The sequence below is a fragment of the Schistocerca serialis genome, chromosome 1, assembly GCF_023864345.2.
Source record: "Schistocerca serialis cubense isolate TAMUIC-IGC-003099 chromosome 1, iqSchSeri2.2, whole genome shotgun sequence".
Taxonomy (NCBI): domain Eukaryota; kingdom Metazoa; phylum Arthropoda; class Insecta; order Orthoptera; family Acrididae; genus Schistocerca; species Schistocerca serialis.
Window position 1 is genome coordinate 531,156,909 of NC_064638.1, and position 24,752 is coordinate 531,181,660.

Here is a 24,752-nt window from a genome sequence, read left to right on the forward strand (position 1 = left end):
GATGGGAAATGAAGAAATTAACAAGATTATGTGGGAATGGTTCATCAGTGCTTGGGCAAAAAAGTTACTTTTGTCTGGTCTCATGTTGCACAGACACAGACACAGACACAGAATAGCTTGTAAATATGGAATTTAAGGCATCCACAGGATGGCTGGACAGTTTGTGGTGTTCTGCCTACTTATTTCTACGTTTGTTGTCCTCGGTGTTGACATACTGCATTGCTACACTGGTTGAAAAATGGGGTGTGGAAGTACAACATTGACCACTTTAAATAATGTAGCCAACAAGTGCACATTTGCATTTCACAGTACTTTACTTTCACTGTTCACAACCCCCCCCCCCCTCCCCCCCACCCAATAATACACAGTTATATGGCCAGTGCACTATTGTTTAACTTTTGATAAGCATCATTAATAGGTTGCAAGCGAACATCCACATACTGCTTCAATAGTTTACTATTGTACACCTACGAGCAGTAAAAACTTAACCCCACAGTTCAAAAGTCTTGCAGAATATTGCGGTATGTATTTAACAGACACTGTCATTGTTTTAGCAAAAGACCTAATTGTGTTACACTTATTTCACAGTTAATGTGTTGTTGTTCTAATCAACACAGGTTCTTGTCTGAAACTCGGCCATGGACTGACTGTCTCAGTACCAGAAATTGGGCCCTTATATATCCTCACAATAACAGGTGCTGAAACTACACATTGTTCAATGTTTAATTTACAGAAATTATAATTAAAACTTAACTCATTAAATTAACTGAATACATCGAAAAATTGGTTCTTTTTAACAGTTTCTTCTACAAGAGTTTGGCCAAATTATTTGTTTAAATAACAAATACTGTTACGCAAACAATACTTTTGACAAAATTGTTACTTTTGACCTCCAAATGTTTATAATTAGTACAGAATTTATATTTGTTTATAAGTCAACAATAGAATTTAAGTTACGAAACAATTACCAATTTCATCCCATAACAAAAGATACTAAGTGGGCACATTCAAAATAAATTAGAAACTCAATTACGCACATAAAACTAAGCACAAAATTAGATCTTTGGTTATATTCTTTAAAACTGACGGTCAACCTTTCCCTTTTATGAGATGTAGATTATACTCACTTATTTTAATGCTAATTAGTTAAAAAAAAAAAAAAAAAAGAAAAGAAAAAAGAGGAATTTAAGGAAGCACATGGCAAAACAAGAGAGGAAGTAAAAATATCCCATCTTGCTCCACCACAAGTTTCGAAGCTAGGCACATTGTCATGTGAAATGAAGTGTATAGGGATGTTAAGAATGTGCAGGAAAGTGTAGTAAGAGAATTGGAGACAATAATATACAACCCTATTGTGAATTATGAGTGGAAAGGTGTGTCCAATGCCGATGAAATGGGACTGTTTTATTGCACACTGCCTTCACAATCTCTAGCAATTTGTGATAAAAAGAGCATCAGCAGAAAAATGCCCTAGGAAAGACTCACTTGTACTGCTGTGTGGAAACATGTTGGACAAAATGGAAAAGCAACTGGTGTCTGGATAGGTGGCAAATCACATTTTTTTTTCAAATAAAAAAGGTGTGAGTTCTTTCAATGCCACAATGAAAACAAGGAAACCTCATTTTCCTTGACAATGCAACCTGCCACCCAAACACCAAACATCAAGTTAAATGTGACACTGGCTTTGTTTCCACACCATTCAACCAGCCTCGCACAACCTACAGACCGCAGGATTATCTACACATTCAGGTCCTATTACAGGTGATTACTGATGCAATCTCTAATTCTTAATGTTGAAGAAGCTGAAAGTGCACTTGCTCTTTAAAAGTCAGTTTCTGTCTTGGATGCAGTAAATTGGATTGGCAGTAAGGGAAATAAAGCCCAAAACTGTTACCAAGTGCTTCAACAAAGCAGGGTTTAGAGATCAAGAACAAGATGCTTCTGTTGCCACCAAAGCTCAACAAAATCCAGCAGTAATTGATGAATTAATTAAAATACAAAATATTTCATGTAGTGCAGATGACTGCCTTCGAAGTGATGACATTCTGTCAGCTCACTCTGCTCTTATTTCAGCAACAGATTTAATAGAAATACACAACACAGAAGATGATAAGGAAGAAACAAAGGAAGAAGATGAAGAAGAAGAAGAAGAAGAAGAAGAAGAAGAGCAAAATGCTGTTCCTAGAAAAATTAATTCACCTGAAGAAGCTATTGCACGAATAAACAATCTACAACACACACAAATTCTTCCTAGGTGTTGCAACCATCGTACAGTGCGAAAAAATGTGCAGGAAAAACAGTTTCAAACAGGAAATTCAAACAGGTTTCCCTCCTTGATATGTGGTGAAAAAATGTAAGGCAAATAAAAATAGAATAATATGTAAACACATACAACAAGATCAAAATTTAAAGTTAGAGCAAAAATACAGAAATGCTGTATTATTTATCAATTAGTGTGATGATCTGTGTTCTATTGTACAATATACAACAGATGATCATACACTGCGCAGGAGTGAAGGTACATATAAATATGTGCATAATTACAAATTTATACTTCTGTGCATGATATCTGGCACATTTTACTTAACCTAATGCATTTTGTTTAATCCAGAAACTTCTCCAATTTGAAAAATTACAGTTCCATTTTAAGCTAGTTTTACTGTGCTACAATCCCGTAGTGTACATTTTCTTCACTGTAGGATGGTATCTCCACATTGGTGTGGGGGTGTATATTCTCCACTTTTTGAAAGAATTCAGAAAATCAAAGTTGTGTTTGTGTGGGACCTAGTCTCAACAAGAAGCTCTCTCAAAACTTGATTGCAGAACTGGAACCATATGGTTTATTTCTCTTAACTCCAGTGAAAGAAACCAAACATACACTTTGACTTGGATTACTGAAAGTGGTTATATCTGGCTATGACTTGTTTTTGAGAAACCTAAACAAGACTGTTCTTCTTGGAGCATTCGCTAAATAATTTAAGGCCATATGCTTAGCATATACAACAAGTTTATGAAAAAGAGGAATTTGTCATGATTGTCTCAAACCATACAGAGTGGTTAATGGACTGGAATATTCAATATTGTAGCAAGCATTTTTCCACTCAGAACCTGTTCTGGAAAGATGTAACAGTGCCGCTGTACTATTAATCTCTCTCCTGTTTTTATATCTAAATTATCCTCTGGAAGCCACAATATGTTGTGTGGTAGAGGGTACACAGTGTACCTGTAGTAGTCCATTAACTTCTAACATATGGGACAGTGACAGTATAAGTGTCCCTCTACGAAATTTGAATAATTAAGGAGAAAAAGAGAACTCACCAAATACTACAAGTGTTGAGGTGTCAAAAAAATAATGAAAACTTCGCTAGCTTTCAGACAAAAACTTTTAGGGAGGCAACTGGTCAGTGAGATAGGAACGTAGGAGTAAAAGGAAGCAGACGCACATGACAGGAATGCGACAGAAGGGCACATGAGCCAGTGAGTTTGTGCTACACAATACGATGATGATGATAATGATAATGATGATGACAATATGGAGGAGTGGACTAGGAGGGTATTGCAGGGCAGAGAAAAGGGAGACTGGTAGAGGGCAGGTTAGCAGATACCGAGGGCCACAGGGATTATGGGAAGAAAGGGTGTGTTGCAAGAATAGCTTCAATCTATGTAGTTAATAAAAACTGGTGCTTTGGGAGAAGGGGAAAGAGTACAGATAGCAATGGTTGTGAAGCAGCCATTGAACTTGAGCATGTTGTGCTCAGCAGCATATACAGCCACTGGGTGAACAACTCTGCCCTTGGTCAGGTTTGATCCACACAAAATGCTGTGCAGAGAGCCTGACGCAACCTCTCTCACCCCAATATACCTTCTGAACTACAGTCCCACCATCATGTGTTCAGTCAAAACACTGTAACTGCACAGGTGTGTGTGTGTGTGTGTGTGTGTGTGTGTGTGTGTGTGGTGGGGGGGGGGGGGGGGGGGCAGGCATGCTGCGTGTGCAGTTATGACTGTATGTACTGCAGCTTGATAAAGAAGGATTCATCTGAAAGTTAGTGAGGTTTTCATACTTCGTGTGCCTCTTGATGACTCAACACTTCTACTATTTGCTGAGTTGTCTCCACACTCCAAAATTATTTCCAAAAAAATGTTCAAATGTGTGTGAAATCTTATGGGACGTAACTGCTAAGGTCATCAGTCCCTAAGCTTACACACTACTTGAGCTAAATTATCCTAAGGACAAACACACACACCCATGCCCGAGGGAGGACTCGAACCTCCACCGGGACCAGCCGCACAGTCCACGACTGCAGCGCCTTAGACCGCTCGGCTGATCCCGTGCGGAAATTATTTCCATTCTGCCAGAACTTTCCTTATCATATCTCTATGAAATTTAATTCCTATAAGTTTACAATTCTTAATTCATATTTCTGATGCTATTGATAACAACAGTCATTCAGTGCACAAGATAAAGAGTTTATTTCCAGTCATTTATATACACAATATTTTAAGAGAAAAATAACAATTTAAGAGCTCATGGAAATAAAATTCTGACATCCATAAGTTCATTCCAATTCAGCTGATGAAGTTTCGAGTCATTCTCATTCTTCTCTGAATCTTCATTCTCAAGATAGAACCTTCCTTTTGGGGCCACAAGATCAGATTCGCCAGCTGCACAACAGGAAATCAGTTATTAAATATATATAATTTAACCAACATAATCATAATTTTCTTTTAGGAGTGTAAAAACAGATTAACAAGATCTCTAACTTGTAAGAAACATTTTGAACAGAAATCATCAGCAGTAAGAAAAAGATTTCAACTGCAAAGTAAAAATTGGATAATTTCTTGAAGTCAAGCGTAGTGCTAAATGTGCAAAGAAATAGCAAAGCAAAGTGATCTCTGCCACTGTTTTCACAGAACATTGTGAATTTCATGTAATATTCATCAACTTGGAAACCTTCATACACTGTATCCTTGTACAGCTTCAATTGAACTCTAGTTCTTATATTACATGCCTATCTGCATGATTCCAAATCACACTAAAGCAATGATATTTACTTTAACACAAATCTACTGAGTTTAATTACTAAATTAAAAAAAAAAAATGTTTTATGCAAGAAACTGGGAAACTTCATTAGCAGCAAGAATTTTAGAAGGGCTGCTCTCTCATTTCTAGTAAAAATGGAATGTTCTCACTTTCAGAGTAACTGCAATCTCTGGGTTCATGAAATTATTTTCTGTTCCTGATTGTACTGTTCTCCAAAACTATTTTCTATAGAACAGCAGCCAACTTTGTCAATAATAAAGTACCTAGTAAATAGCATTTTCAATTCTGAAGAGCACATCACCTGATAATATCAGTTACTCATTTACTTTTTCAAGTTTAGAACTGTTAAAAGTGACAGACAAGGAAACCTTTTACAAAATTATCCCACTCATTTAACTATTTAAATCATCCATAACGAGATTTTCATTCTGCAACAGAGTGTGCGCTGATATGAAACTTCCTGGCAGATTAAAACTGTGTGCCAGACCAAGACTCGAACTTGGGACCCTTGCCTTCCACAGGCAAGTGCTTACCATCTGAGCTACCCAAGCACAACTCATGACCCGTCCTCACAGCCTTACTTCTGCCAGTACCTCATCTCCTACCTTCCAAACTTTACAGAAGCTCTCCTGCGAACCTTGCAGAGCTAGCACTCCTGAAAGAAAGGATATCAATAGTACTACCTTCTGTTGCATGTTGGACGCAATGTTGCCCTGTATTACAGAATAGGTGAAGCTTCGAGGAAATTATACCGACTGTGACATGTCATCGCACTGTATTTAGAAAGTGGATGCCCTCAAAGAAATAGCAAAAAATGTTCCGATACAGAGCAGAAAGGTTAAAGACAGGCATATAAGAATAACTGTTCCTACTTTTCTGATGTAGTGGACATCTTAACTTGACATAAACTTTACTTGTCAGTGTTTGCAAATGTTTTGTTATCTGCACAAAAGCCTCTGCTCATCACTCAGACTTTAGATGCTTTTGTTTCAGTTGTTATTCTTACCATGGAGAAATGAACTATTGAAATTATTAGCTTGGTACATAATTTTATAGCATTTTTGTTTTGCATGTTGGTATTCTGATTGCTATGGTTTTATTAATCAAGTGTCATTTTTCATTTATAGTTCACTGTTGCTATGTGAGTTTAGATATTGTCATTTTGTTATTTGGAGGCAGTGGCTGGAGCTGTGGGCTCTAGAGTTCCAAGGAGAGAAATTGTAAAATTTCTGATATATTCTTCAGTTTGAGTTCAATATATGGGTGACAGCAGCACAGGCAGCCATAATCATTTGTGTCTTGTATAGGAATAATTCCATTTGACAAAGCTTGGCAAGAAAATGGTTTTCTCATTTTAAGGAGAATCGTTTCGACATTAGTGACTCTCCACATTTAGAAGACCTTCAAGGTTTGACAAAATCGATTAAATGCATTAATTCACAATGATCCAACAAGAATCGGCAAATTTAATGAACTGTGATCATTCCACCATCGTTTGACATTTGCATGCAGTGGGGAAGATTCAAAAACCAGGTACATGAGTACAATCAGGTGTATGGGTACCTCATGTTCTAGGCCAAAATAACAAAAATCAGCAGGTGACCATATGTGCGTCTCTGCTTGCTCACAATCAACTGTCTCACGAACAGCGCCGACAATTCCTACCCTCTATTGTTACTGGTGATGACAAATGGCGTCTTTATGCTAGCACATGGAAAAGAAAGGAATGGTTGAGCCCAAAAAAAGAAGCACTTCCCCGTACAAAAACCTGCATGCACCAACAAAAGATAAAGCTATGAATCTGGTGGAACAGCAACAGCATGTTGTACTACAATCTGCTTTCCTGAGAAGTAACCATCATTGCTGACATTTACTGTCAACATCTCGTAGAAGCATTGCAAGAACAATGACCAGGAACACTGCGTGAAGTGATCATACTCCACGATAATGCCCACCTGAATTCCGCTAGACTGACAAAAAATGTTGTACAGGAGTTGGGTTCGGAACTTACTCCATACCCACCTTATTCACCTGATCTTGCGCCCTCAGATCTTCCCTTCTTCCACACTCTATTGAACGTTCAAGGAAATTCATTTCTGGACGAAAATGCGCACCTCGAAACCATGTGCTTTCTAGAGTCACAGAATCAAGAAGTTACCCCAGCACTGGAAGACTGTCATAAATAGTGAAGGGGAATATATTACTGATGACTAAAGTCTCTGTTATGTGTATCTGTTGTGTTTATTAAACTTACAGGGAAAACGCAACGAACTTATGCACTAAGCCAATAATTTGTTACTACTGGTCACAGAATGCATTCTATGAAGTTCGAGTCTTGGTCTGGCACACAGTTTTAATCTGCCAGGAAGTTTCATATCAGCGCACACTCTGTTGCAGAATGAAAATCTCGTTATGGATGATTTAAATAGTTAAATGGGTGGGATAATTTTGTAAAAGGTTTCCTTGTCTGTCACTTTTAACAGTTCTAAACTTGAAAAAGTAAATGAGTAACTGATATTATCAGGTGATGTGCTCTTCAGAATTGAAAATGTTATTTACTAGGTACTTTATTATTGACAAAGTTGGCTGCTGTTCTATAGAAAATAGTTTTGGAGAACTGTACAATCAGGAACAGTAAATAATTTCATGAACCCAGAGATTGCAGTTACTCTGAAAGTGAGAACATTCCATTTTTACTAGAAATGAGAGAGCAGCCCTTCTAAAATTCTTGCTGCTAATGAAGTTTCCCAGTTTCTTGCATAAAACATTTTTTTTTTAATTTAGTAATTAAACTCAGTAGATTTGTGTTAAAGTAAATATCATTGCTTTAGTGTGATTTGGAATCATGCAGATGGGTATGTAATATAAAAACTTAGTTTTGGGTATAAAATTATGTAACATTGTTTTTCTATGAAAGTGGGGAAAAACAGGTTTCCTAATTGCAGAACTGACACTGAAATTTAAATTTGCTGCCTCCAGTATGTAATTTTTTCCGAACACACTCTCTGCATACTCATTTCTGATTTCCATGCACATTTTCAATCAGAATTAGAATATATTGCAGTAGCTACAAATTTAAATAACATTTATAGATATATTTACAACATTCATTGTATTTAATTATAATAGTTTCATGGAAAGAAAACAATTGGTAGCAAATTTCACATTTGTTTTGCACACTGCAGTTCTGCCAGCACTTTTATTATAACATACAGCTTTCTTCATCCCAGTTCAAGTTCAAAATGATGCATTACTAGACAGTGCTTTATTAACAAAAATGTTTAATTTCATGCTCTCTGTTATTTCAGAAACCTAGTAACAGCTATTATGATACACCTCCTACAATGTTACATTCAATCAACATTATTTTGAACATAATAAAATAAAAATTTGTCATAGTCCATGTCTCCTGTTCTCTACTGCGGCTCTGAAAGAACTAACACATGAATCTTATGAATCATGAATGAATATGCGAAGGTTAAACATCATGCTGAGAAAGAATACCAGGGGTATAATGCTTTCATGGAGCAGGAAACTGAAAGACAGTTATCAGGAGCCCATGACTATCACAGCTAGAGAACTGGATGATAGCACAACCACGACCTACACGGCAAGGGAGGAAACTGATAAATTGACAAACTTACAAATTCTTCTTCAGATGCTACTCAGGGATGAATTATTGTAAAATGTAAGTATGCTATATTTAATTTTATTTTTAAATTGTTTTAATTTATCTTCATCTCACTTTAAAACAAAAGGCTAAGTATTATAAGGATCTGTATGTTGAAATGTCTGGTGCTAGTAAGTCTTTGATATGGAGTGTTCTGTGCCTACTCATTGCCTGGTATGCCCACACATTTCAGTAAGCAGACATTAACACACTCACATTTAAACTGCAGTGAGTTGCATACTTCCTACATCACTGTCAATGGTGCTTTGTGAGCAATTTTTTCAGAAAATGTTTGAATCATAGCATCAAAGTCTGGGTGTGTTGCCAAATTACATTCAGTTGTCAAGATCTCTGAATCTGAGAGATGTTGTTGGTGCATAGTTTATACAAGACCTTTTTAACATGAGTCAGACTTCTGAATAACCCTTCTACTTCGGCTACAACTGTAGGAATTGTGTAAAAGTTGCACAAAGCTTTATATTTGGCAATAAGCTTGAAATTTTAAGCTCAAGCATCTTACTCTCGAGGTCTAATGGTTCCAAAGAAATGCATTCAAAGTTTTAAGTACAAATTGTTTTCAAATATTTAATTTCTTCTTCTTTATCTATTGTGACATTATTACGGTATTCATTGATAATTAACTCGTATGCTTTAGTGACCTGATCATCAGTCATCTTTGATTATTTCCACAAAATGCAAATGATTCATTTAAAACCATCACAGTTTTGTGATTTTCAAGTTAGACACTAAATTGTGAATAATAACATACAATAAATTTAACTTCTGAATTCAAATCTGCCACTTCACTCCTGGTTTCGTCATGAAATAATTTCCTCTCATTAGGGCGCACCTCTGTAAATACAAGACTGATATTAATTGCACGGGCAGCAACTTTAGATTAGGGAGAATGATGTCTCAATTTTCATGACAGTATTTTAAGTCATTTAATAAGCTCTCAAAGTATCTTATCTCAACATCAATTGTAGTATTTTGAGCTTGTAGTAATTTGCTTCTGTAGCCAGTTGGTACGAACAACTTGAGCTAAATTGATGCCATGATTAAACACTTGAATTATCTCACACAACCAAAACACACTGTACCACAGAAGTGTTTCAGCTGTCCAATTTAACTTACTGAAAGTTTCAACAGCAATGGCAATGTTATTCAAGTAAGCTGAAATCGATATTGCAGTGTCAACCTGAGCTCTCCAACAGGTATCAGACATGGAATATAATGAACTTTCAATACACTGTTTCAGTGTTTATCACTGTTGTGAACTACTACTGAATAGTTTGAAAAGGAGTTGAATCACGGTGGGAAAAAAAAGTATCTGCTTTATGACAAGTCTCAGCTGTGTGCACTCCACATAAGGCTGTGATAAGTACACAGAGAAAATTTTGCAAGAGGATTGTATCTGACCTCCTTTACAAGAATTCTAATACTGCTTCCATTATCTTAACTTTGTCTGTGGCATTCACCGATAAGGACTAAATATTTCAGAAGTGTTGATCATATTAAATGTGCAATAGCAACTCTTATTTTCTGATTACAATTTATGGATTCCAAAACCATTCATTTATTTCATATTTATTAATTTCCTTCTTGAAGTATATATAACACAGGATAAATGTCCTTAGTTCAATATGACTTGAATGAGGATTTGCATCAAAAGTAACTGAATAATACTCATTTTCACTTGGACCCAAGATGGTACTCTTGACATGATGGGCACAACTAAAAAAAAAAAAAAATTCATTATGAGACTTACTTGACACATAATGCACTTTTAAACCCTTTCTAGCTTCTTTTGGTCTTTGACTTTTCTAAAGTGTTTTGCAAGGAAAGACTCATAGTGACTCAGAATCTGTAATATTCTGAGGACATTTCCATTACTTGGATCTCCTATTTTCTGAGTTGAACCTCTGAAGACCATGCCTTTGGTCAAGAAATAATGAAACATCAAGTAACAAGAGAGTTTACATGTAAGTTGGCTATCCTACGAGCGACCAAATAAGAACACACTTTATTTTTGAGCATCGACATGGCCAATGTACCTCTTGCATGTCATTTCATTTCTTCACTTTTACATTTATCCCAAGACAACTACATAAAAATAGAAATAATTTGTGTTTACTCTTAAATGCAAAATATTTTCTGTATACTTGTTTTTTGGAATCGGAAGTGCAATATCTTTGAATGCTGTTGACAAACCTACCAGATTATATCAATATTTCACAGCTGTTGCTGTGTATGTTTTTTTGGGAAATGTTTTGGTAGGATTTCCAACATCATTTAAAAGACTCCATCATAATGTGGTTTTAGAGCATGATGACTGAAGAAAATATTGAGCAGTCAAAGTTAAACATGAAACAGAATTGGGTGCAATTTATTTTCCCATATGACTCGTATAGAACTGAAGAACAGAAGTGGAAAGGAAGAGCCAGTTCGGTTATGCTGGTGCTGGGGTAATGTTCTTTTATTTATTGTGTGATACAAAATTTGTTTTACAATAGCAGTGTGATATTTGCCCTGTGGGTCCAAACCTTGATAGACTTGGGAGCGCCCCCCCCCCCCCCCCTGGAGGCTTGGGCCCTGGGGATTTTGCCCCCCCCCCCATTCACCCTGTCCCCCTTCCCAACCTCAAGTCATTGGAGCTGGCCACTGCATGGTGCTGGCTCGACACACCATGCTGGGATTGCAGTCTGGCAGATGTAGTGGAGACTGTGTCAGATGTGGCAGGTAAAGGGAGAGAAAGGCAGTAGGCAGGAAGGGGGGTTGCTTGCTAGGGATGTGGGAGGAGGGGGTGGCACGTGTATGGTTAAGCATGTGCAGCATGGGCACCAGAGCAGGTGGGGAGCAATCCACAATGACGGTGATGTGGACTGGGAGGGGGGTGACAAGACAGAGGAAAGGAAAACTGTCGGGTGGAGGGCATGGGGGCAGAGGGTTAACGGAAATTGGGGCCAGGACAGGTATGGGAGTGAAAGATGTGTTGAAAGGATAACACTCATCTGAATAATGCAGAAAAGCTGGCCACAGTTTAGCAGTGGCCATTCATTTTAGTGGACAGCTGGTTAGTTTTATATTGACTTGAAAAACTGCGTCAGTGATTGCAGCAGAGTTGGTATACACCATGGCTGCTTTAACAGGAGGCATTGCCTCTGATGGGGTAGTATAAACTTCCCTGATCTCAATTTCTGTTAATCCAATATTCTCAAAACTTCCATCCAACAGTTTCCATTTCCTCTGCCTTGTCACCCCTTCCTACTACATGTCTCTGCATCACCTTCACCGTGCTGTGTGTTCCTCCCCACCGGCTCTGGTACCTGAGCATCACACACCTAGCCCATGCATCTGTCACACCTCCCTCCCACATTCCTACCCAGTAAACTTATTGTCTTCCTCCAAGCTGCTAACTAACTACACCCAATCCCATTTACTTTCTCCCACCTCTCTCTCCCTCTACTAACCCCACCCAACACAATCCCCACCCCATCCAAGTCCATGTTCCGAACTGCAATCCTGGCATTGTGTGCCCAGCTGGCACCATGTAGGGCCTCTCTAGTTCGAGAAAGGATTCATTTTGAAAGCAAGCAAGTTTTCCTTCTTTTTGTGTGTGGCTATCAACAACTCAATGCTTCTGCTATTCAGTGAATGGTCTCCTCTATTCCCAAATTACTTACATTCTCTCAAAACAGTCTTGCTATAATACCATTTATTGTTGTACAGGGTGGTATCTATTGTATCCGTCAATTGCAGTTGGCAACCCAGCCCAAATGTGCACTAAATGTTGCACACACACACACACACACACACACACACACACACACACACACACACATCTTTGCTATTGTGAAACATATGTTTTCTACTGACTGAATGTCCACAGCTCTTAAGGCAAGCGTTTACAGCCCATGTTTACATGACTCTTTTTCCTTGTTTTGGTTCACATTACCCTATAATCTTAGTTACAACAGTTCTGGTATATGTATTCCACTATCAGAGATATCAGAACAACTTTCATTTACAAATTTCGACTCGGTCATTTCCAGATCAGGGGCCCTTATCTCAAATTGACATATTTACCCTTCTCCATCATCCCTGAAAGTTTGTACCCTCATTACAGAATCACCCCAAATCTGTCTGCAGCCTTCTGTGACTTGTAGTTAATGCGAATGATGAGTTTCAGGCATGAAAATGTTATAATGCTACTACTTAATGCTTCCTCCATCACATGGCACTTCTCGTCAATCAAGATAATGTATTCTCAGCCAGTTATACTTTTATTCATTGTTTATGCCAGTAAGAGCACAAATTATGGCAGTTATTATCCTGAACAGAAAATAATTTCTCTAATTATTTTGGAGCTTGCTCATGATTAGATCAGAAAGGTTTATTATCTTTACAGCAACAATTGGTACATTAGTGCTGATTTGGATGAGAAACAAATGAGTAAGAGCACAAATGATGCCAGTGCAATGTCCCGAAACATGATGGAGTTCTAAAATTTTAGTTAAGTGACTTGCTACAGCTGTCACAAACACGAAGAAATGCATTTTAGCCATCAGATACACAAATTATACATCAATCTTTACTGATTTTGGTCCTATACTGCAATTTAAATTAGTTGCAGCTTGATATTTGACTCACTGGAGGAGACATGATTTCATTGCCCACGTAACGCCTATTTGCGAGCCGGCTTTTTCTACCATGCCGCCAGCAGTTCAGTTGGTAAGGTGCCCCTCTTGCCATGCTGTGGATAAACAGAACTTCGTGGTGTCGCGCATCAGATGCATATCTTGTGTTTGTCAACTCTCATTTTAAAGTGGTATTTTCTGGAATTGCAGTGTTCTCCAGGCATCAGGTATTGTCAATAAGTGTTTTGTGTTGGCATTGCATTAACAACAACAGTGCAGCATGTCTGAACACACATTAAAAGTTGTCATCCAAGAACACATTCACTGGCTGTGAAGATAATGTTATAATGCAAAATATTCCTCTGAATTCAATGATAGTAATGGACTATGCATACCACTCTGTTATGATACATAAAGATCCAACAAATCAGTGGAGGAAAATAGATATTTTGCTCTGGGTGGTAGGAAATGCTCCATTGGATGAAGTTGAACTTAGCACGCATAAGGCAGTGTTAATGGAATTTTTAGTGCTGTACGAGCCAAACACTCTACACTACCAGATGATTCATGAAGGACCGTGACAAGTTTTGAACACATAACTTATCTTGTGACCATGCTAAAATCTGCTTCTTTTGCCAAAATACAGCAGTGTGTCACTAAAATTCTAATGCATTTAAAACAGCAATTGTGACAGAACCTTGAAACAGTACCATATTAAACTAGCAACTGAGGGCAAGATAGGTCAACAGTTAATGAAAACGCCCATTCTCATTATAAAAATCAACATGCAATTTCACTTACATTGTAGTTGAAAAGCCCACAGAAATTCTCATTCCATCAGCTAAGGTCCTTAAAATTGCATTATGTCATTGAAAAATACTCTCCTCTCTGGGCACATCATTTTCCAAAATCTTTTTTCAATAGCTCAGACCATTTATGAGATACGATGGATTTGCGAATATTTCATTCTGGCTTTTTCACTGGTGCATGCGTTCATCACAGAGCGCTCTTTAAATGCATTCCATTTTCTCGAAACTGAAGACAGGTAGTGATATCCTTCCACATTTAAAGAATAATTCAATATGTTATCTATATTTCATACACAGAACATAGGACTTCACATGCACCAAATATAATATCATATTGATAGTTATTTTTCACTGTAAACTTTAAGAATTTCATGGAGTAGTTCACTTGATATTAAAATATCACAATAACTACGACCATTAGCAATATGATAGCCAGTTCATCATTAAGCTATAAGATGTGCAAGGATCAGAGTTTAGTATTGAATAGTTTGTTTAAAATCATTTGAGAAAGACTGCAGATCAGCCAGCTTGTCAGCATGTTGTTATGCAGACAAGTGAGATTGACAAGTTTCGCGTCGAGTAGGCCTGGCATTATCGTCATGCGCTGATGTATTCAGCACACACTGGCAACTATGCTTCGCAATTCATCTTTTCTTAGGTGAATTGAAAGTCCTCAAAGTTACAAGAGGTTTACTTAACCATATGTAACACCAGTCCATCAGACTCTGAACAGCATACAACAGGCCGCACAAGAACACATCAATGAAAATGAAAGAAATAAAGTGAGGACTTATCTGAAATCATCTCATACAATTTCTTTCACACTCAGTTGTGACAATATTTCATCCATCCTGGATTTTCCATTGTTTGTTAAACTCAGTTGTGAGTTACTGAGAGCTCAGACATCTCTTTGCTCAAAGAGAACAATGAGCTATGCACAACATAAAGCATTTGGTAACAGCTTTCATGCAATTGCTTGGTGAGGCTGGCAGCTTTGTAAACAATGTAGTTTAGGCCCAGCCTCTTTTGGTATCTTACACAACCACAGTTCAAATTATCTCACACTGACATTGCTATGTTCAAGTGTCCACATCATCTCAGTTACAGCTAGCAGACAAACATAAAACTTTTCTTTCGGTATTATATAGGCCAAACAGGTCAGGATTTTATGATCAGAGTCAAGGAACATATCAGGCCAAACAAAAAAGACTGCTTTCGGCTAAATGGTCTGAATTTAAACATAATAATTTTTTTATTTTTAAAAATGATTCACAATTCAGTAAAGCAGTTAGCTGATGACATACCAGTAATTTATAAAATAATAATGTGATGCTGTATATAGTTATAACATGATGATTGAGGGGGGGAAGAGGGGGGGGGGGGGGGAGAGGGATAGGGATAGGGAGCACTTATGAACATATCTGTTATCTGTCAAATTTTTATGTATAAACAGCTAAAGATATCTATCAAATTTTGAACATATGAAGACAATCGTAAGCAGTCAGATAACATTTGTTACCTCGATCTGATGTAATAACAAATGCAGACAATCCATGCATATAAAATGCCCAAAAATTCTGTATTTCATGTTTTGTTAATAACATTGCACATTCTAATGTAGGCAATGGTTTGACAGTGAAAAAAATATTACCTGCAACTTTGACAGAAGCCTTCATAAGTAAAATTAATCACAAATACACTCAGATGCTGATCCTGATACCAACACAATGCTGGAATTACACTCAAGCATATTTTATTGATTAACATTACTACAAAACTATACGATTGTACACATTTATTTCTGCCATGATGTGTGTTACTGTACATGAAGTAGAAATTTGCTGTGATTTATTTTAATCATTCTTTTTAAACACCACATTCGGGACTACTTCCATCATCTGTGAAAGCAATGTACTTATTAAATTTTTTACATTTCTTTCTATTTAGTTAAGGAGAAAGAAGAGCAAGCAGAAGAAAATTTATAGTTGTATTTGTGAGTAGTGATAGATAAAATAAAGGGAAGTAGACATTAACCTACATGTTACAACACAGAAAATTATACTAACCTTCTATCCGTAGTGACATTTCCAAAGTGTCTTCAGAAATATTCAATACTGTAGCAATTATAAAACCTGACACCTCAGGTGTGTAATTGCTTGTCATTTTTAACTTCTAGAATAAAAATAAACATATAAATATCAAACATATGGATTTGGACAAACATATGACAAACGAAAAGCATGTTGAAAGTACCTAAAACCACAGAGTTGAACATAGTAATACATTACCACCAAAACAAAATCAACTTAATAACTTACTGGTGACACCTTTGCCTGTTGAGGGCAAGTGCTCTCCGACTGATCTATCCAACAACAACTCACAACTCATTATCACAGCTTTGCTTCCACTTGTACCTCATCTCCTATCTTCCAAACTTCACAGAATCTCTACTGCAAAGCTTGTAGGACTTGGCTCCTGGAAGAAAAGATATTGCGTAGACATGGCTTAGCCACAGCCTGGAGGATGTTTCCAGAATAGCGGAGCACTTGCCCGCAAAAGGTAAAGGTCCCAAGTTCGAGTCTTGGTCTGGCGCACAGTTTTAGTCTGCCATGAAGTTTCAATTTAGCTTATGATTTACCAGTTACAATTGTCAATCCTATCTTTTACTCTACTTCTGAATCACTTTCCATATGTAATACCTCTTCAAGCTATTCTTCAATGCCTGTGTTAATCTATTATTTTAATCTTGTTGTGATCGTTGATTTAAGCTGTTATTTAGGTTCTGATGTACCTATTTTTGAGGTTTAATATTGATGTTTTCTGGTTTGCTTCCTTAATATTTAAATGTTTAACATTTTCATTACATTACCACTGCATTGTCAAAGATGACATTTACTCTGTACTCATACCTCACTCTCAATGTGAAACTTCTTTTTCAAAGTTGTTCATGAGTACTGTGTCTTCTCTGATGATGACAATTAGCTGAAGTGTGATCATGACCTTATAAGTCTAAAACTGGCAAACAAAGTAACTTAAAATTGTAGAACATGCACAATATTGTGTTTTTGATTTATAATTACAAAATGTAAATGAGGTACACAATATGACATAACATATGCAAATACATGGAGTTTTTGAGAATGAGAAGAAAGACAGAGTGACAGCTGCTCTGGTTATTTGTAGAACATTCTTTCAGATAAAAAAACTGGGTGGCAATATCTTAAAACTGAAGATGACTAAGTAATGAACTGTTGTTGCCTTAGGTTCTAGTGTACAACAACATGGCCATTTAAGTCCAGACACAAATACATAACATTATTTACATTAAGACTTGAGAACACTGCAACTATTTTTCGAAAAATTGGTGAGGGAGAAACTTCAACCAAGCACACTTTTTTTAAACAACAATTTACTTTCAGTAATTAGTTTCTGGTCTGTGCCCAGCATCAAGCAGCAGTGAGGAAATCTTGTACAAATTTCTACCACTTATCCTATAATATAAAATAGTATAAGAGATTATATGATTTACAAAAGCTTTTACACTGTTCAACAACAGCTACATGTATACAGTTCTTTGACAAAATTATAAATTTCACAACCATTAATTTCAGGGGTTCTGAATTAAATAAAAAATATATCAAGAATATTGTGTTAATGTATGTAATGTATATTTTGTTAATGTATGGCAGCTGGAATTTTGGTAGTAACAGTTATTGTTACTACCAAAATTCCAGCTGCCATACACTAACAAAATAACAAGGAAAAACTCAGGTAAGTAATATAGTACATATAATAAGTGAGGAAAATGAATATACACACGAGGCAAAAGGGAAAACCTCATGATTCAAAGGTTCTTAAAAAAGTGGCCTCAAAAATAAATTAGAAACTTAGACAAAGCTCTCCCAAACAAGCTGATGTACATCTACATACACACACTGCATGGTGCACAGTGGAGGACACCTTGTACTAGTATTAGTCATTTCCTTTTTCCTACTCTCAAATGGAGTAAGGGAAAAATGACTATCTGCAAGACTTCATACAAGCCCTAATTGTTTTCAAGGTCCTTACATGAAATGTATGTTGGTTGCAGAAGATTCATTCAGCAGACAGCCACAAACACTGGTTCTTTAAATTTTCCCAACAGTGTTTTGTGAAAGGAAAATCGTTTTCGCTCTTGAGATTCCCAAATGAATTCACAGAGCATTTCCATCATACTCACATGTTGATCAAATGAAATGACAACAAATCTAGCAGCACACCCCTTAAATGCTTTGATGTTTTCCCTTAATTTGACCCAATGGGTATCACAAACATTTGAGCAGTAATTAAAAATGGGTTGCACTAATGTATTTAATTGATGTGACTGCATCTAGCAGCACACCACTAACACTGTATTGTAACATTATAGGATTGTTTCTCCTACTCATCTGCATTAAGTTACATTTTCATACACGTAGAGCAAGCTGCCATTCATCACATCAAATAGAAATCTTGTGCAATTCATCTTGTATTCTCCTACAGTCACGCAACAAAATTTTCCCATTCACTACAGCATTATCAGCAAACAGTTGCAGATTGCTGCTCATTCCGTCCATCAGCTTATTTATGTATATAGAGGACAACTGTGGTTTTTTCACATTTCCCTGGGGCATTCCTGATGTCACCCTCATCTCTGCTAAACACTCTTCTTTTTGAACAATGTACTGTGTTCTATTACTTAAAAAGTCTTTGAGCCAATCACTCACCTGAGATACTATTCTGTGTCCTCAGATCTTCATAAATCTGCTGTGGTACAATGTGTCAAACACTTTCTGGAAATCTAGGTATGTGGAATCTGCCTGTTGCCCCTAATCCAAGGTTCACATGATATTGTGCAAGGAAAGGGCAAGCTGTGTTTTGTACGAGGATGTTTTCTACATCTGTGCTGATTTGTGGACAAAAGCTTCCCTGATTCAAGGAAATATATTATATTCAGTCTTAAAATGTGCTCAAGAATTCTGCAGGAATTCTCTTAATTTTACAGGTCCATTCTTTTACCTTTTTTATATACAGAAGACATCTGCTCTCTTTCCCAATCACTTGGGACTTGATGCTAGGTGCGAGATCCATGATAAATGCAGGATAAACTGTAAAACCAAAGTAAGATTCCATCCAGACCTGGTGACTTATTTGTTTGTAACTCTTTCATTTGCTTCTCAATGTCAGAGATTTTTGTTTCTATGTCCTCCAAACAGGAGTGTGTGTAACAAATAAATGATGGTATATCTTTTTTTGATCCTCCTGCATTAATGACATAATTCAAAATGTCAGATTTCATTTTGCTATCTTCTAACTGCCACACCACACTGGTTGATGAGTAACTGAACAGAGGACTTCAACCTGCTTAGTGATCTCATGGAGGACAAAAATTTTCTCAGGTTCTTGACAAGATCTTTTGATGGAAGTTGTTGCATGCTTCGTGCATCTACGTTTTTTTAGATGTATGAGTTTTCACCAACTTTTAGCTGTTAACGTTTCTGCATCCCTTTCAAACCAAGAGTGCAGCAATCTCTACTTCTTCAGCATTTTCTGAAAATTTTTATTAAACCATGGTGTGTCCTTCCCATCCTTAATACACTAACTAGGCACGTGCTTCTCCAAAACGCAATCTACAATCAGATTAAACTTTGTCTATAACTTCTCTATTTCCATTATACTAAAGCTAAATGATAAAGGCAGCCATGCAGTATTAATTTAGGAAGATGATTAACTAAATAATAAATTGATTTCTTGAAAAATAACAAGAAAAGAGAAGTCAATTCTGATTCAAACCTTAAATTAAAGGGAGTAAAAAAGTCAAAGAATAATTTTGTTGTACCGTCCTGTAAAAATCTGGATACACACTAATGAGTCAATGAGACACAAAGCTGTCATCAAAGCTTACAATTCATCAAGCGAACTGCCGGTGGCATCCAATCATTAACTAGCAAGAAGTCCATTCTACAAAATTAGAAACAAACTTAATGACTTTCTCAATAAAGCTTACAAATTTGAAGAGAGTTTTTGAGTAAGCTCTAGCTATGGGCTAACAGTAATCAATGGCTCTCAAGAGATTCACATATTTTGATATGGGAAACCTCTATAAAAGTAACCAGTAAATGAGACAACTTCATTGGTTAAAAATAATCTGCTTAAATATAAAATGCCATTTGTCAAATTACGAGTTTATTGAAATACTGACAATGGTGCTATTTAGCAACTACTTCAACTTTAATACTGAATATATCTAAAAATAAAGATGCTGTAACTTACCAAACGAAAGTGTTGGTATGTTGATAGGAGACAATAAAAAACACACAAACACACACACAAATTTCGAGCTTTCGCAACCCAAGGTTGCTTCATCAGGAAAGATGGAAAAAGAGGGAAAGACGAAAGGATGTGGGTTTTAAGGGAGAGGGTAAGGAGTCATTCCAATTCCGGGAGTGGAAAGACTTACCTTAGGGGGAAAAAAGGACAGGTATGTGTGTGTGTGCGTGCGCGCGCGAGTGTATACCTGTCCTTTTTTCCCCCTAAGGTAAGTCTTTCCACTCCCGGGATTGGAATGACTCCTTACCCTCTCCCTTAAAACCCACATCCTTTCGTCTTTCCCTCTCCTTCCCTCTTTCCTGATGAAGCAACTTTAGGTTGTGAAAGCTCGAAATTTGTGTGTGTGTTTGTGTGTTTTTTATTGTCTCCTCTCAACATACCAATACTTTCGTTTGGTAAGTTACAGCATCTTTATTTTTAGATATATTTTTCCCACGTGGAATGTTTCCCTCTATTATATTCATATCATTGATAATGAATATTATATACAAGAAGATGGATTTGCAATGGACAGTTGTCTGGCTAATCTGCATACCAACATTTACATAAATCATTTGGAGTGGACATTTTTTGGTGCTTCTTTTGGGTCATCCACCCTCTGATTGGTTTGACACTGCCTGCAATGACTTCCTCTCTTCACCTCAGAATAGTGCTTACACAAAATGTCCTCAACTACCTGTTGGATGTATTACAATCACAATCTTACTCTACTGTTACTGACCTTTACAGCTCCCTCTGGTACCATGGATGTTATTCTGTGATGTCTGACTGTATTTTTTCATCCTGTTCTTTCTTTCTGACAGTTATTCTGTGGAGAACCTTCTCATTTCTTATCTTATCAGTCCATCTATTTTCAACATCCTTCTACAGCACCATATCTCAAATGCTTTGATTCTATTCTGTTTCAGTTTTTCCAACGTCTATCATTTGCTTCCATTCAATGCTGCACTTCTAGCATACATTCTTATACATTAATTCTTCAAATTATAGGCAGCATTTGATACTAGAACACCTTTTGGCAAGGTGTGCCTCTTTACCTGAGCTAGTCTGCTTTTAATGTCATCCATGCTCTTTTATTTATCATCCAAGGTAGCAGAGCTCCTTAACTACATTTAGTTTGTGTTTATGAATTTTGATGTTAAGTTTATTGCTTACCTAATTTCTGCTACTTCTGATTACATTTGCCTTTCTTCAGTTTACTCTCAATCCATATTCTGATGTCATCAGAATTCATTCTAACAAACATGTCCCGTAATTCTTTATATTTGCTTAGGGTAGCAATGTCATCAGAAAATCTTACTATTTATGTCCTTTTACTCTGAATTTCTATCTCTCTCTTGAACCTTTGTTTCATTTCTGTAATTGCTTCTTCCATGTTCAGATTGAACATTAAGGTCAAAAGACTCTATCCCTGCTTACACCCTTCCTTATCTAAGCACTTCATTCTTGGCCTATCATTCTTATTTTTTCCCTCCTGGTTCATGTATATATTGCATATTACCCATCTTTTATAATAGCTAACATATTTTCCTGATAATTTTGAACAGTTTGCACTATTTTGCATCGTTGAATAATTTTTATATGTCAAAAAATTTTATGAATTATCTTGATTTTTCTTCAGTCTCACTTACATTATCACGCACATCAGGACTACCTCTACGGTACTTTTACCTTTCCTAAAGCCAAACTGATCATCACTTAAGAGATCCTCAATTGCCTTTTCCATTCTTCTGTATATTATTTTGTCAGCAACTTAGATGCATGAGTTGTTAAGCTGACTGTGCGATAGTTCCTGCATTTATCTGTTGTTGCTATCTTCAGAATTGTGTGGATGATATTTTTCTGAAAATCTGATGGTATGCCTCCAGTCTCTTAGATTCTCTTCACCAACTTGCTGAGTTTTTTGTTGCGATTTACCCCAATGGTTTTAGAAATTTTAAAGGAACAAATTCAGAGCTAATACAGAAATAACCATAAAATTTAAATACAGTGCAACCGCATTTATGCATCCCTCACCTCTAATTTTATTTGCACTTGTACGTTGTATATTGTGCACTTTTTTGGTTTTGCATGCAAAGTTACCCCAGTTTCATACTTTTCCATTTATACTTTTTTGCATTTTTATGCTATTATTTGTCCTCACCACAGTCATTCTGTTGCCCTTATACAGGGTGAACACTAATAAAACCGACAAAGCACAGGAACAGTTTCCTGACTGGAAATGCAGGAAAAAAGTCCTATGAACATGTATCCAAAAATTAATGGTGTGCAAGCAACGACAACAAATCATCCCAGAAGCCAGTACAGAGCTGCATCGCGTCTACATCACACAGATGTTCAAGATGGCCTTCACGGAATGCAATGTCATGCAGGATACACATAATCATACTTTGGTATGCACCAGGTTGGTGGGTTTGTACAAAGGTTCGTCTCAATATCCTGTAGTACCCAGTGCTCAAAATCTTGTGTATACACAGTCTGCCGCCTCCCTGCATATTCATCTCTCTGAAAGGACCCATGATCACACATATGCATAAAAAGAGCTTGAAGTGGTGTGTGATGAGGTTAGTGTCTGTGAAGGTACTTGTTTTGGTTTCCATCTGCTTGGCCATACAAAAACACTATCTTAGCTTGTTCCTGACATGAATACCGACCATTCTCATTGCTTACAGTATGCGTGTCTATCACACAGCTTGCAACACACACGGAACACACAGCACATGCTCAGTGGAACTGTCATTCACCAGCGCCATCTACTCTGGCAACGATGCATTTCCACACACGTGTTCATAGGACCTTTTCTCCTCCATTTCCGGTCAGGAATCCATCCCTGCAGTTTGTGGGGTTTGTTAATGTTCACACTATATATTATAAAGATCAAGAAATCACCAGGTAACTTTCTGTATATGGTGTGGCCAGTGATTGTTGATTTACTGTGTGCGTGGAAACTCTGTCATTATTATGGGCTATAGATGCAGTCCAAATGGCAAACTTTGTTCATGACCACACGGCAGTTGGTTTCAGAGATAAAGAAGTGGAATGTGGTCCACGGTCCAACAGTCACAATTCACAGCAGTGGTATGCAGCTGCAGTTGACAGTAGTGTGAGCAGAGCACATTGAGTGAAATCAGGGGTGTTTCTGCTAAGGATAATTTTTAGTGTAGATTCCCATTTTTGTGCATGTGAAAAATGTTGCTTTCATCACAAAACAAAAGAAGATGTCTTTCCATTCAAGAGAAAATGAACATAATTGAAGAAGTGCAAAGAAGTCCTAGTGAACCTAAAGTGAGCATCAGAAAGCATCTCAAAATCTCATATTCTATCTGAACTAAGTCTACAAAATTGTTTTCAGCAGCAGTGTGCAGCTAATGTGCCTATTTCAGGCCAAATACTGGAATAAAAGGCATCAGAAATCATGAACAAGTTAAATGTTGGAAACTCTCATGCTTCTTTTAGGCAGTTACACCATTTCAGAGTAAGACATGGCATCACTGGCCAAAGAGTTTGTAGGAGTCTGCTTAATGCATGCATGCATCTTAAGAAGAGAAAATACTTTTTCTTCTGATTAGTTGTTCTGCTCGCACCTCCAGTACCACAGTTCAGCAACACAAAACTGGCACTTTTTCAAGAAAATTGCACGAGCAAACTTCAACTTCTGATTTTGGGCGCAACTGCTGCCCAAACACAAAGTACAGGAAGATGCTGGTCCAACATGTCTTCGCAAATCTCGACAGTGGAAAGTAATGTCCTGAACTGGATATGTTGCTTGTAAGCCAAAGAATGCATTGTGGATTAGGATACTCTTTACACATACACTACATATGTATAGCATTCCCTGCCCTTTCCATCTGAACCATAGTAACAATTTTACAATTGATATATAAATTAAATTAAATTTATTTTTACATATCTAGGCAATATAGTACATAAGGGCTGCTTGGGATCGGTTTAAGCCAAACGAATATGCAAATGCTTTCGAAAACCTGGTACCACAAAAGATGAAACTCAAGCTGAACCCAAAAAAGGTTGAAGATTTTGGTGTAGATTTTGATGTACAAGAAGACACTGACTGAGATTGCATTTCAAATGGAACTGATTTTGACGATTTTGTTTCTTGTGGTGCTCGATACTGCTGTGTCTTGTGTGTAAAGTTATGATGGAATCATTAAAGAACTTGTGCCACTATTAGCTGAAAAAAATCTGTTTCGAGGAATCCGGAGAATTGGATGATGAATATTTGGACC

General features: G+C 37.0%; 1 protein-coding gene across 1 annotated transcript in view; it reads right to left on the reverse strand.

Moving 5' to 3' along the window:
- Nucleotides 1-4,449: 4,449 nt before the first annotated feature.
- Nucleotides 4,450-24,752, reverse strand: part of LOC126474957 (uncharacterized) — a 66,439-nt gene continuing 46,136 nt past the window's right edge. Inside the window, exons 3-4 of the mRNA XM_050102483.1 lie at nucleotides 16,227-16,332; nucleotides 4,450-4,665 (exon numbers count right to left, since the gene is read on the reverse strand). Coding sequence (XP_049958440.1) covers nucleotides 4,529-4,665; nucleotides 16,227-16,332 — 243 coding nt within the window. The 3' untranslated portion in view covers nucleotides 4,450-4,528. The remainder of the gene's footprint in view (nucleotides 4,666-16,226; nucleotides 16,333-24,752) is intronic.